The 15,121-nt window shown below is 40.7% G+C and overlaps 1 protein-coding gene across 2 annotated transcripts in view; it reads right to left on the reverse strand.

Annotated features, from left to right (window-relative positions):
- Positions 1-15,121, reverse strand: part of RAD18 (RAD18 E3 ubiquitin protein ligase) — a 100,760-nt gene that overhangs the window by 18,573 nt on the left and 67,066 nt on the right. For both annotated transcript variants that reach the window (XM_035106574.2, XM_035106577.2), the window contains one exon: positions 9,717-9,779. In XM_035106574.2, the coding sequence (XP_034962465.2) occupies positions 9,717-9,779 (63 nt within the window). The remainder of the gene's footprint in view (positions 1-9,716; positions 9,780-15,121) is intronic.

The following is a 15,121-nucleotide window of genomic DNA, read 5'->3' on the forward strand; positions in this document are numbered from 1 at the left end:
GACCATTGTCCATGTTGACTGGGGCTCAGTTCAACAGCACCTGGAGGGCACCAGGTTGGGGAAGATTCAGTTCAACAGCCTGTTTCCAAAAGCGACTAGCCAAATGGGTCTGGGAAGTTCACAAGAAGGGCCTGAAGGACACCGGCCCCTCCTGCTTTCTGCCACAATCCCACAACAACTGGCATTCAGGAGAATGCTACTTCTGAAATCCGGAGGTCCCAGCTAGCAATCATGGCTGATGGTGATCAGTAGGCTTTCCTTCCATACAGTTGCCTAATCTTTTAAATCCACCTAACCCTGTGACCATAGCCAACTCTTAAAACAAAGCCCTCCTAAAGCAGGCCGCCTTTTGTAGTTCAGCAACCTGCGTCAAGAGGATTTATTGTAGTCTGCACAGAAACCTGCTGTTAGGATCTCCTACACTCGAGTAGGACCCTGGCAGAGACACATGCCCGACTGGCATGTTCCCTCCCTCCTGGCCGATCGTTCAGGAGCTTCAAAAGCTTTCTTCAGCCCAAACATCACAGAAACTGATGCCAAGAAACATCAGCACACTTACAGATCCGCAGAATTTGCACAGTTGCATAACAGAGCTCAGCAACTCAGCATTTTGGCTAATCTACTTTTATTTACATATAAACACACATGGAGCACTGCAACATGGCTTCCTCTCTCTCTAGCATCAGGCAGCAAAACAAAGATAATGAACAAAGGACAATAGTCCCACTTAACACAGCAACACAAACATCCTGTCTTCGTCACTTCCCACTCTGTGGAGTCAAAACATACACAGTCATGTGATAGACAACAATCCCATGACTGCACAAATGGGCAATGAATCTCCAACACCTGCTCCTATTTCTGCAGCCACAGCTCCCTGTTCCTCACGGCAGAAGCGGGCCAATTTTTGCAATCAATCATTTTCACAAGAGAATGCTGTGACTGCAGCATCAGTGTGCCCAGATGCTCACCATGTATTCCCACATGGTGGGTTGCTGTTGTTGCTTTTAAAAGCACAAGCAAGTATTGAAATCCACAAGGACTATCTTTGTTGTACACCGACTGCTATCAGAGGGGAACATCATTCCTTGCTTTTGACTGACAAACCTGCATCTATTATGACATCTTCCGAAATTGACACAACAGGTTTCCACTTAAAATAAGAAAAGGGAAACAAGCGGATGTCTCCAATGTTAGTTCTACTTTGAGAGACCCATTGAAGTTAATGGGCATAGCTAATTCAGGTGCATTGATTTCAGTGGGTCTATTCTGATTAGATCCAGCATGTGAATACAGCCAATGATGATCGCTTTGCAAAAGCTGCCATAATGCTTAGAGCAAAGTCAGTGTAACACTGCTCATGTGTCCAGTCAATGCTGGATCAGATAAATGGGCACTTAGTCAAAGATCCCCCCCCCCAACTGTATCCAATCAAATGGGAGCTCCTACGCAGACTGTAAAGTTGATGGTGATCCCTTTAGCCCCCAGCAGCTGGTATTCAGAGATCTACACCTCCATATACAAAGTTCTATTTAATTTGACATTCTTCTTCTTCTTCTTCTTCTTACAAAGCCATTGAGACAACTATCTAGAACTCAAATTCTACTGTAATGTACCCTAATTATGTAGAACTTAAATAGCCACACATTCTTCCCATTACTTACCTATGTCTTAATTTCTCCCTTTTTTGTCTACTCCAGTATGGTAGTTTGATATACTATTAAACGATAATTCTATAGAAAAGAGAATTCCAACACCGGTTCACTGTTGGACCTCTGCAAATTGATCTGGATAGGTCACTACAGAAATCATTCCAACAGCAAAGAACTGAATCCTTGGAAAAACAGGGTCACTCTGTTACTACATTATTCGAGCTGGATAGAATTTAAAAAGTGCCCCGGAGGTCATGCGCTGCAAAGTCATATGCTCCCACGTTTGCTACATAGGTCATTTGGCTTCGCTGAGAAGTTGGGAGATTAGCTGAAGAGTTGGTTTTTATTTGAGAAGCCCAGCCTGGGATTAAATATGTTAAGGCAATTTTTCTGCAACAATGAATTAACTGTCCTGATCAGAGAGCTCAATTTTCTTTGAAAAGCAGCCAGATTAATGTACAAGAAATTGGAGTCTGTCCAGTCCATGCCTAAAGAAATTAAGCAACGTCTCTTCATGTGTGTTTTGCTTTAAGAAAGACATTTTAATTTATTGCAGCTATGTTAATTGTTACAATTAAAGGCATAACGTGTTTAGATATGCATCATCAGGATGTCTAAGCAATGTTTCTTATATAGCGCATCTTCCCTCTTGGCAGCAAGCTTCGCCCCTCTGGAAAGGTGAGAGCACAGTGAGGGATGGACCTTAGCGCCTCATCTGAAATCAACATGGACGGCAAATACTACCGACAGATATAGCTTGCACTGTAACTATGCAGCACTTTCTGCCACAAGTAACATGAAAATGAATTAATGAAGAGCAAGAATACTGCAGTCTTCTCCTGATAAACCCACTAAACTATGTATGATGGGGACAAACATAATGACATTCCCAATCCAAAAAGCTTCATGCCATATAGATCTGGGCTCAGGGCCTTTGGAATTCATATCCAATGCAAAATTAGGTTCCCAGCACAAAACACAAAAATCTCTCCTAAAACTATTTACTCTCCCCTTCTTAGAAAAAGAACAAACCAGAAGGGTGGCCCCTTGCTATCCAGAAATGAGCATGCTTAGGAGTCAGTTCTTGTTGCAGAACATTTGGACATGGAGAACATGGGACATACAACTTGTCCACATGACATACTGTACCTAACCCTGAAACAACATCAATTTCAATGCTTTTCTCCTGTAAATTTGGGATTACCTGATACAAGGACAATCATATAAGTTGGGGAAAATCAAGCTCAAACTACTCTTATTTGGAGTCGCAGACAATTTGTTTCAGTGTCTTTGGGTGGGTGGACACACCACTTTCAATTTTTTTCCTGCCATGCACTATTTCTGGTGCACTTCTGTATAGGGGAATATTTTTATTATTTTTATTCTTTTGATACTTGCTTTCATTTATTTTCCAGCGTGCTAGTAGGGATGCACCAGGAGCTTAGATGCTTGCGCCCACACACACATATTTCTTTTGCTCTCTCTGATTTGCACAAAATTACAAAACCACACAAGCAAATTTACACTCCTTGGGCAGGGGAACTTTAAACCAAAAAAACAAGGTGAACATGCAGCTCTTTGTGCGCATGCCCTGTTGGTACTTAATTGGTCTAAGTCTAAGAGAACCAACACGTTAGAAGGCAGGGACAAAGATAAAAGGGAATATTTACTGGTATGAACAGGAATTTCCAAAGTTGTTCTGCATAGACAAATTCAAATACATGCAGGTATGAACTAGTCTAGTTTTAATCCGAATGGGGGAAAAACATGAATTAACAACTATATAAGGCTCAAATGTGGACAAGCCCATAGTTTCCTCTGCGTTCCGAGTTCAGTAGTAAATCAAAATAATCCCATGAACCTTGGCAACAAATTGTAGCCAGTGAGCATGGGATATGCACATTTTTCTGTTTCCTGTTTCAGTTTGGGATAAAGAGGAACTTCCCTTCTGGCTATGCTTAGAAGCAAAATTTCCAGTTAAGGAGAAATCAGCACAGCTAACTTCCACATTTTGCAAACCCATTCCCCAGTTGTTACTAAAGGCTTTTTTTCTCCCCTTGGAAATGCAGGGGGTGAGCTGGTAGGCGAGAGGAGTATTCCAACTATTTTTATTAGCTTTCCTTAATAATACTAACCTCTCCAGGAAAAAAAAGGGGGGACCACTATTTCCCCCCTAGTGCTCTCTTGGAAAACTGCAAAACCTAAAATGAATGTTTTCAAGGTTAGCTATGCGGTGTTTGCTCATCACTACACCAAAGATCAGAGGATACAGCGTTTATGCCACTTAAGGTTAAGAGTAGCTTATCAAACTCAGGAGTAAATGAAATGAAAAAAGAATAATTTAACAACTCTGCAACGTAATTACTTGATCAGTTATTTTAATTGACATACCCTGACAGCACTTAAAATTTGCTCGTTTAGCAATCACCTTCTGAACCAGAGTCACTAAAATCTATTAGGCTTCAAGTGCACTGATTCCAGACTATACAGTATTAAATTGTGCTGATGACCCTTTATTGTAAGTTACAAGAGTTTTAAAAGGAACCTAAGCGGAAAGGGAAAGGTATGATACCCATTACACAATCTACTTAACAAGCCAAGTTGGAAACGTGTTTGCATACAAGAGAGGAACCACTTTGTGGTTTGTTTTTAATATATAAAGAATGCTTCTCTTTAATACATTTGGAAAAGTTTGGAGAAACTGAAAGGGCTATCACACAGTTATGATGGATACAACTGCCCATCAAATAAAATAAAAAATTGCAAATCTCATCTTCTGGGCAGCAATCCAGATTCGATGTTCAAATCAAATAAAGTGGAATAGTAATAAAAGTCATTATACTTTTGAGTATTAATCAAAGGGTATTTTTCACAGAGGCATGCCACATAAATATGGGCCACGATCCAAAGTGCTACTTAGTGTATACCTAAGGCACTTCTATGCACACACAAAGAGGCAGTTGATTCTTCCATTTGGCTGCAGCTTTTTGCACCACTGAATGCCACTCTGTGCCACATTGAGGAACAGCTTTTGGGGGACAAAAGGACTGCAGTGGAGATGTGAGATAGGATCTACAATGTCTTCTGAATTCCTGCCAAATACCAAAAAAATAAAATAAAATGGCTGTCTTTTCTGATCACAAAAGCTGTTTTCATTATTAAAGCATTACTGCAAATAAACAGCATCGGAGACGATGACGATAACAACAACAACAACCACCCAGGATGAAAAGACACCCAGTTGCAGGTACATGGAAATAAATGATACTGAAATAAAATATGACAATATCCACTTCTTTATTAGTTTGTCCATGGTAAGATAGTAACAGCGCCTAATGGTTGCCCTGTAGTTATACTCAATCCAGATAAACAAAAAACAATTTGCCAACCACCAAATTCCATGCACCATAACCACAAGCTTCAGATATAGCACTGGAAGACCGCTGGAAGTAAAAAACAGTTAATGGCATGTAACTATTTTTGTTACAACAAAAACAAGGAAACGTCTTGCAGCACTTTATGGAGAACTGAATTTCTTTATTATGGCATCAGCTTTTGTGAAATTTCACCAGCTCTATCATCATTTTTGTTAATTTATTATTGCATTTAAATCCCTCCCTTTCTCTCAAAGGAGCCCAGGGCAGCAAACCACAAGGAACATAGCTATAAAAAACATCTTATTAAACATCTTAAAAACATATTTGAAAATCTTAAAGCCATTTTAAAAAATAATTCCAGTTTGGATGCAAACTGGGAATTGGTTCAACTAATAGGCTTTTTGGAAGAGAAAGCTCGTTAGTGGGGTCAACAGAAACAGCACCTGTCTAATTGTCAAGAGGAGGCAATTACCAAAAGCGGGTGCCACGACACTAAAACCCTAATGCCTACATTGTTCAGAATCGACTGCCTGGCAAGATGGCATCATTCAAGAGTATTCACAATTCTTGTGCCACAACTCTCTCCACCACCTTCCCAGAAAAATGGTATTTGTGGCTGAGCAACAACATCCCCATCCCCCCCCCAAAATAATAGAATATACCATTGTTCTGAGGATACAGTTCAGGGATGTCTCCAGCTCTTCCCTACCCCAAAGATCCAGAGGGGTGCTGAGAGCCCTGCCAAACCTGGCATTGGCATTGCCTGCTTTATTCATGCAGCTGAATGTGGTCGTAGTCTCAAAGCAGTTGAATGGCCCAGGTCTAAGTCACCACATGGCATAGAACCATACATAGAATTGTAGAGTTGGAAGGGACCGTAAGGGTAACCTAGTCCAACCTCCTGCAATGCAGGAATCTTTTGCCCAACGTGGGGTTCAAACCCACAACCCTGAGGTTGAGAATCTCAGGCTCTACTGACTGAGCTATTCAGGGGTGGTGGGCAAATGCTGATGCTAATCACCAGCAATCCCTTTTATTTTCAATATTCAGGCAACAGCACTCAGTTCAGTGCTGAGAAGGGAAGCACCAGGCAAAGCTGCAGTCACCACCTTTGTTTTTCCAGTGTTTGAACCCCACTGCGTTAGGATTCATTGGCATTCTGAGTAAATGAAACCACTGTGTCACCCAGTATCCTGATTTTCTCTACTCCAGGATGCCTGGGTAAGGTTATTTTGGGTTGCCACTGGGAGAAGGTCCGGCGGGGTGGGGGGAGGTAGCTTGCCCAAGTTGCCCTCAAACCTGATGCTGGAACAGGAGCCTGAATAGTACTTTTGCACCAGTTGATGAAAAATTCTCATGCAAGTCCTTCACTTCCTTTGGCTGCTGCTTTAAATCTTTTGCAGCGAAAGGCTTATGAAGATTAGAAAAGCAGAGCGGGCTGAATTATATTGCTGTTTTTATACCTGAAACACCTGCTCCTAGAATACACAGAAAGCAGCCCTTTGAAAAAGAGCTCACGTTTCATTCATTATCTTTGGGAAGGAGGGAGAAACCTCTCCACTTACACTTGTGAAAGATTAGGAGGCAGCTAGTCCCTCCATCCGCTACAGAAGAAGCTGTGATTTCTGTAACCAATGGTGTTTTAAATTTGATTAACAATTAGAAAGGTGGGGGTTTTGGGGGGGGTATGCTATTGGAATGCTGCTTGGGTTCATGCTTGAGGGCATCGTGAGCAAGTTTGCAGACGACACCAAATTGGGAGGGGTGGCTAATACCCCAGAGGACAGGATCACACTTCAAAATGACCTTAACAGATTAGACAACTGGGCCAAAGCAAACAAGATGAATTTTAACAAGGAGAAATGTAAAGTACTACACTTGGGCAAAAAAAATGAAAGGCACAAATACAGGATGAGAGACACCTGGCTTGAGAGCAGTACATGTGAAAAGGATCTAGGAGTCTTGGTAGACCACAAACTTGACATGAGTCAGCAGTGTGATGCAGCAGCTAAAAAAGCCAATGCAATTCTGGGCTGCATCAATAGGAGTATAACATCTAGATCTAGGGAAGTAATAGTACCACTGTATTCTGCTCTGGTCAGACCTCACCTGGAGTACTGTGTCCAGTTCTGGGCACCACAGTTCAAGAAGGATACTGACAAACTGGAATGTGTCCAGAAGAGGGCAACCAAAATGGTCACAGGCCTGGAAACGATGCCTTATGAGGAACGGCTTAGGGAGCTGGGTATGTTTAGCCTGGAGAAGAGAAGGGTAAGGGGTGATATGATAGCCATGTTCAAATATATAAAAGGATGTTCATATAGAGGAGGGAGAAAGATTGTTTTCTGCTGCTCCAGAGAAGCGGACACGGAGCAATGGATTCAAACTACAAGAAAGAAGATTCCACCGAAACATTAGGAAGAACTTCCTGACAGTAAGAGCTGTTCGGCAGTGGAATTTGCTACCAATGAGTGTGGTGGAGTCTCCTTCTTTGGAGGTCTTTAAGCAGAGGCTTGACAGGCATATGTCAAGAATGCTTTGATGGTGTTTCCTGCTTGGCAGGGGGTTGGACTGGATGGCCCTTGTGGTCTCTTCCAACTCTATGATTCTATATAAGGTTTCACTGTCCATTTGCTTTCCCCAGAAAAGAACTGAAAAAGATAAAATGAACTAAAACTCAAAGAATTAACATATAATGTAGGAAAATAAAGAAACAGCAAAGAAGAGAAGGCCCAGCACCCCAGCTTCTTTCCTTCACCTTATCAACTGTAAAGAGACAAAATCTAGTCAAATTCTCTCACACAAACAAACAAACAAACAAACAGGAAGGGAGGGAGGGGGAGTCTGCATCATCAGTTCATACATTCATATGAAGTAGTCTTTATTGACTACTTAACAATCCAACAATTTTTTTTTCTGCATCAGTTACTGATCTGTAAGCCTTGTGTCTGGATTTACCCCTCAGCAAAAGCTTTTCTTTTGACACATCTCGTAATGTAACAAACATTTTCAATTAAACTCAGCTGGAAAAGTCACAGCTTTATGGAACTGCCTAAACTCCTGAAACCGATGCTATTATTTCCAGTTTTTTTAAAAAACAACAACACTTGAATGGCCACAAATAGGCATAAGTAATCACAGTGGAATATGGTGCTTCAGAACAAAGAAATGCCATTAAAATATTTTACTGTTTAGTTTATTTCCATCCTGTTTCAAATTGTGTTTGCTGCTGCTGCCCCTAACGCTTGACCTGGAAGCTGCAGCACGATTGCTGACAGGAATGAGGCCTTATTAGCATATACAGGTGAAACTTGGAAAATTAGAATATCGTCGAAAAGTGCATTTAGTTCAGTAAAGCAAATTATTATTATTATTATTATTATTATTATTATTATTATTATTACTATTATTATTACTACAAATGCTTTCTTTTGGGAATTCCACAGTAATAAAACAAATAGTTACAATAATACAAAAATAAACACCGCTATTGCATTTCATTAATTACATTCCATTTATAATTGACCCACCTAATGACAAATAATTACAATTACAACAAATAAAGGCTTGACATTTCTTGCTTTGCATGTCATCTCATATATTGGTTTCACCTTTTAAGTTGCATTACTGAAATAAACACACTTTTCAAATATATTCTAATTTCCCGAGTTTCACCTGTAACACCTGTGGTCAGAGATCTGCACTGGCTGCTGATTTGCAAGTTCAAGGTGTTACTATTACGTAGTATATAAATCCCTTAATAACTTGGAAGCAGTTTACCTATGAGATCTCCTTACCCTACATGTGCCCACTCGACTGCTTCAATCGGTGGAATTGGCATAACTACAGGTATCCCATAATACCCATTCCATACTCAACCATTTAGTGTGGGGGCGCCTACACTTTGGAACTGCCTGTCTAGTGTGATCAATCAGGTACCTTCAGTGTACTTTTTTTTTGGTGCCTGATAAAAACAAGCCTACCCAGACGCTTAGGATGTTGAGATAATTTAATTCTGTTTTAGTATTTTAACTTCTGTATGTTTAAAAGTAGGGTTGTGGTTTCTTCTCTCTTGATTTTACTGTGTTTTTATCTTTTGTAAACTGCTTTGAGGTGTTGTTGTTTTTTAACAATCAAGCCGTGTATAATTTTTATGAAATAAATAAATAAATCAGATATTGCTTCAGAGGAAGAATTTGACAGGAAATCGCGGTGGGGAGAGACACAAATAGGATGGAACCGAGACAAGTCATGGTAGAAGATATTCAACAAAAGGTGGCTCTCCCACTCACACCCCTTGCATGGCACACCCCTGAAAAGTCAATCCTAAGAGTTGGGAGACCATCTTGAATGGGATGACAGGACCTCTCAAAGGTGGTGTTTCTGCTCTATTTTTGTGGTATACCTTTCCCCATGCAGTTCTCCATGCTTCAGTCCACCCTATTCAGGAAGTCTCCCCCATCCTTCGGGGGGACCTTGGAGGGGCCCTGGGGGAGGGCAGCCAAGGGGGGGAGGGCACATGGCAGGACAGACACCTTCCACAGATTTTTTTTTTCTGGATCAAATGCCAAAATATTTGGCTCATTTTCAAATCCACTGGTCAGGTTTCCAGTTAGCTGAGTAAAGAAGAAAAGAATTGGTGACAACTTTTAAGACACAGAAAACAATTATTTTACACCACACTTACTTCTCTGATGAATCAGAACATCTCCCAGCAATCTCCAAATCCCTTACGATGTCTGAACTTGAGCTGAAAAGTAAAACAAAATTTAACCTTAACGAGCAGCGTAGTACTTTTCAGATATTCCAATCGAGTAGGCAAAGAAGCCATGATACAAACAGAAAGAAAGATGAAAATAACGATTAGATCAGAATGTAGATCCAGTATCAACAAAATGATCAAAAACAGAGCTACAGTCCTAGGGCACTTTCACTTTCTTCCAGATTTGCAAATCTACTTGTACTCTGCATACAAGCCATTGAGTTACAGAGTGCTGGACAAGGACTGGGAAGAACAGAGTACAAATCCAAGTTCAGCCATGAAACTCACTTGGGCCAACAACTATTTTCAAGAATAATCTACAGTACAGAATTGGTTTGGGGATAACATGGAGCATGTGTTGCAAGGAGAGATGAAAACTATGTGTTCTGCTTTGAGTTCCTTGGCGAAAGTGCAGGGCATGAATAAATTCCACCTCCACCCTTCCTTTCCCATTAGTCACCCAAATGTATTGGGGAGTGGGATCTCTGATATCTTCTAATAAACTAGGAAATTTTGGGGTTCATATATTCACAGCTGCCAATGCAGATGTGTTCAGATGGCGATTGTTCAGCAACTGAACAATCCACGATGGAGTGAATATTCCAAAAGATGCATTCTCCTAGGAGACCTAGAGTTTAATTGGTCCTGTGCAGACACATAGTCAGCTTGCCCAAAAGAGGTAGCTTCAGAACCAATAAGAGTCTCCCCAAGCTCTGTATTTGGATCCAATACCCAACTGCTGTTCAATAGGCAAGGCTAACCAGGCATCTTTTTCAGAAGGCATGGTTTCTTACAATGCAGAAAATGAACATCTGGTTAGAAACTGAAGATTGGTCCAATATGACAGAAGTCATGCAGAGTTCGTTTGATGATGCACAAGTGAAAAAAACTATCCAACATTCAGAGCAATAATAACAAACTATGTTTCGTAATTCCAACAGTTGAAGCTTTTGGCCCACAGTCACATGGGAATTTATCCTAGGGGGCTTCCTTGGCTGTTGGTTGGGTGGAGGTGCTGGTGAGTGCAACTTTTGGCAAGGGCAGTCAAAAATTGTAGATCCCTTAAGAAAAGTATGGGTTCACTTACGACATGCACACTGAACTAAAATAGCCAAAGATTGTTGTACTGTATTAACATTTATACCATTACATAGGCTTAGTAAAAGTGTAAAAAACAACACAAAATCAAATTAAACCATGAGAAGGGAAAAAGGAGACATCTACACACAATGCCCTAAAAGGTTTTTTGCTCAACATGTCTCCCCTGCATCATTTGTATAACCTAGTGGAAATATATAAGTATACCACAGTTAGTTGATGCAAAGATTAAAATTAGTAATAATTTTCAACGCAAAAGAGGAGAAATGAGCAACTCCTCATTTAGGAATTAATACGATATCAAATCTAGACCTGCTGCAATGCAACTCATAAAGGGGGGGCGGTATCTAGCTTCCTTGTGGAGCAAAAGGTATGCAAAGATCCTTGGCAGCAGCCACAATTTCCATATTTGAACTGCATACATCTAAAGCATTCATATAAAGCTGGGAGGGCTTGTTTCTCTCCAAAGTGAGCTTCAGAAACCTAAAATGGTAGGCAAAAGCTTCCAAGCAAGCAATCAGAATGAAATGCTCCACTCCCCTTTTTCTTTGGCATGCAGATCTAATAATAAATTTGCCTTTAAAATTAAAGGCAGCTAAAATTTACAAAGCTTTTGAGAATATGTAATATGTTCCAGAAAATCCTACAAACTGGCAACATATTCATATGGACAGTTGCAATAGAATATCTAAAACTGCATGAAAACTCTAATTTATCATTTGTCCAGGTGGGGATACAGGAGTATCACACACAGGTGCAGAAATGGACTGTACCTTTCTCAGGACATTCTGCCTGCAGCAATATACTTTTAAATCTAACTATCCAAGCAGAAGAAAGAGCCAAGTTGCCTCTTCTGATCCAAACTATTCCTGCTCTGACACAGCAGGCAACTGTGACAGAATCTACCGGTACAACAATGGCCAGAGAAAGAAAGTATCACTTTTAAAAACTGATGTTAAACTTTTGAGTCCTCAGGTGTGGAGGAATATTAGGAATAAGTTACATATTTTTGATAGAACACCAGCAATTTCTTTAAGTTCTTTAAGAACCATTGGGTGGATGCCATTCAGACCGAGCAATTTGTCAGTTCTAATGTCTGGTAGGCCTAGAACCTGTCGCCACTGTTTGTCCCAGTTTCTCAGACTTCCTTACTGCACAAGTTAGTTCAGGCACATGGATCTGTCCAATATTTTCTGCTGTGAATACAGATGCAAATAATCCATTCAGTTCCTTACTCCTCCTTTGGAACGTCTTTAGATTCCCTTGTCATTCAAAGGTCCAACAGGTTCCCAGGCCTATTAATGCATTGTATGTTGTTGGCCTTTATATTTTTAACAATGTGCTCCTCAAACTGTTGGCATCTGTTAATGACTGCTTAGTTTTCCATATGTAAAAAGTAATGCATATGTTAAGCACCCATGCTTCAGTGTAGCGTAACAAATCATAGTAGCTAAGACTAGAAATTTGTTCAAAATAAATATGCTGCATATTTACAGTAACAACTCACTCATGGAACAGAGGGGAAATTAATTGGATTGGTACTGTCCAATAAATTCAAATGTTAATCTGGAGCTGGTTAAGCAACAGAGGAAGCTATTGTATTCTTGAAAGAATGCTTAATTTGCCATGTCCTAAAACTCCCATCACAAGGGACCGTACATAAAACTAAGGGCAGGAGCTAATAGCTACTTCCCTGTTCCTATCTCAGCTCCACACAAATAGGTTACTTAAGGTCTTCATGTATTTCTGGCAGACCGATTGAAGCAGAAATGAAAAAACGTGGGTTGCTTTAATAGTTCAGTTTAAAAGTGATGTAACTGGATGGCCCCATCGGGTTGGGTAACAGCAAATACTTTCAGGTGCCTTATTCAGGTGTATTTTGCAAGCTATTCAGCTAGAGAACAATGGAGAGACAGTCCTGCTGACAAGGTGGGACTAGAAAGCATATTGGTCTGGGTCGGTATAAACTAGGATCCTTCCAAATTTATGCATTAAAGTGAATAGGTAAAAGTTTACCAAGGTTTGATAAAGAGAGTAAATTAACTTTCTATCTGCCCATCCATGCTGGAAAGTGGCTTATGGAATGAGATTAAGGAATTCATTACATACAGTTACTGTCATAAATTCCCCCTATGTTTCCATTGCATGGGGCTGGAAAGGAATTCTAGTCTGGGATACATGCCCTCCGGACTTGTTTTATAATATCATTGTGCACACCCAACTCTCACAGTTTGTTGCCATTTAGGATGGGAGCGCTACAAATCCAACCCCGACTCCAATTTCAGAAATAAAAATGGCCATCCAACCAACCACCTGTGTCATTCAGTGCTGTATGCCTGGATGCATTCAATAAACAGCATGCTTTTTTGATGGCTGTGCCTATTGAGAATATGTTTGTGACTAGAATCGGTTCCAGCTGACTAACGCCTGGAAAGCCAGAGTGATGCAGTGGTTTGTTCAGCTTGTATCTTTGGGCTGATTCACTCATCGCAAAGGGAAAAGGTTTACCTGTCCTCCTTGCTGCATCGAAAGACTGCCTACATTTGTAAAATCGCAGGTCCGAATCAGAGTCAATCCCTGTAAAATATCTGAAGGTAACTGAGCAAGTGCGGCTTAAGATGTTGCATGAGAGAGGTCAGCAAAGATGGGACTGTTGTGCCAGATTTGCAGCAAGGACAGATGTGCTTTCACTCTGCTTCATACATGGGCTGGACGAGTCCCAAAATAACATCCAAACTGCGCTACTGATGGGTTTGGGCAGGAGATATCAATGTTCAAATCCTACTCAGTCACGAAGCTCACTAAGTGACTCTGGGTATGTCACCAACCCTCAGTCTTGATGTATGTCTTTGCTGGTCTCTGATTTAACCCTTCATGTGTTCAGGATAATGCCTGAACAAGGCTAGGGAGAAATCTAGTTCAGAATTTGTTTTTCTTGGAATTTAACAACTTTTTAAGCCCTGGAAGTTTTTGACACATGTAGAATTCACCACCATAAAACTGGGAATAACACCAATAACAGATAATAGAAGTTCAGGTGCTACAAACTCCAGGTCCTTTCCGAAAGAAAGAACATTTATTCTCCAAGGACATGTTTTTAGAAACAATGGTCACATCCAAGACACACTGCAGTTCCCTCTTTCAACAGAAAGTCAAGCATACCTTTTTGCTGCCCTCTCTCTTCTCCCTTCAAAATGAAGTTTCTTAGGGTTTTGCCTCTGACCTTGGCTGGCTACAACCTATATAGATAAATCTGTCTAATAGCCTTGCTGACACATAGAGACAGCTTGCAATTTATGAGAAGCTGGATTAACTTGTTCATAAATGACCTGGAGTAAGGTGTGAGGTGGCAAAGTCTGCTAATGAAACGAAATTGTTCAGGGTCATTAAAAAAAAAGGTGCGAAGAGACTCCTCCAAATTGATTAAATGGGTGTCCAAATGGCACATACGATTGAATGTACACAAGTGTTAAGCAATGCATTAAGAAAGGAACTGAAAATTAAACTGCTGATATCATAATGCCTTCATAAAAATCTGTGGTGTGGCCGCTTTTGGAATAGTGAGTATGATTCTGGGCACCTTGCCTCAAAAATATATATTGTAGAGTTAGAAAAGGTCCAGCAAAGAGCAACCAAAATGATCGAGGGTGTGGAGCCTATGAGAAAGGTTATAGCATTTGGGACATTTTTTTTAGTTTAGAGAAAAGAAGAGTCAAGAGGTAAATCTTGTAAAATTATGCATGGCTTGGAGAAAGCGGCTAGAGAAAAGTTTTATTTAACATGTGACATCCAACTAAGATGTGGGAAGATTTCGGACAGGTAGGATAGCTTCTTCACGCAGTGTATAGTTGGAACTTGCTCTCACCAGAGGCAGCGACGGGCGCCAACTTTAAAAGAGGATTAGACGAATCAATGAAGAGCAAAGCCATGAATGGCTACTAGCCACAACGGCTATGCTCTACCTCCACTGTCAGAGGCAGTATGCCTATGAAGACCAGATGCTGGGAACTGCAGGTGGGCAGAGTGCTGTTGCGTCCATGTTCTGCTTGAGGGCTTCTTCCCACAGGTATCTGTTTGGTCACTGTGAGAACAGGATGTTTGACTGGATGGGCCCCTGGCCTATTCCAGCAGGCTCTTCCTATATTCTTCTACTCACAAGATAGAGGTTTTCTTTAAAACAAAAAACAAATAAAAACTTCCACCTGATTAGCTCAGGCATGATTAAGACTGCG

This window comes from Zootoca vivipara, chromosome 2 (genome assembly GCF_963506605.1).
Source record: "Zootoca vivipara chromosome 2, rZooViv1.1, whole genome shotgun sequence".
NCBI classification, from domain to species: Eukaryota; Metazoa; Chordata; class Lepidosauria; order Squamata; family Lacertidae; genus Zootoca; species Zootoca vivipara.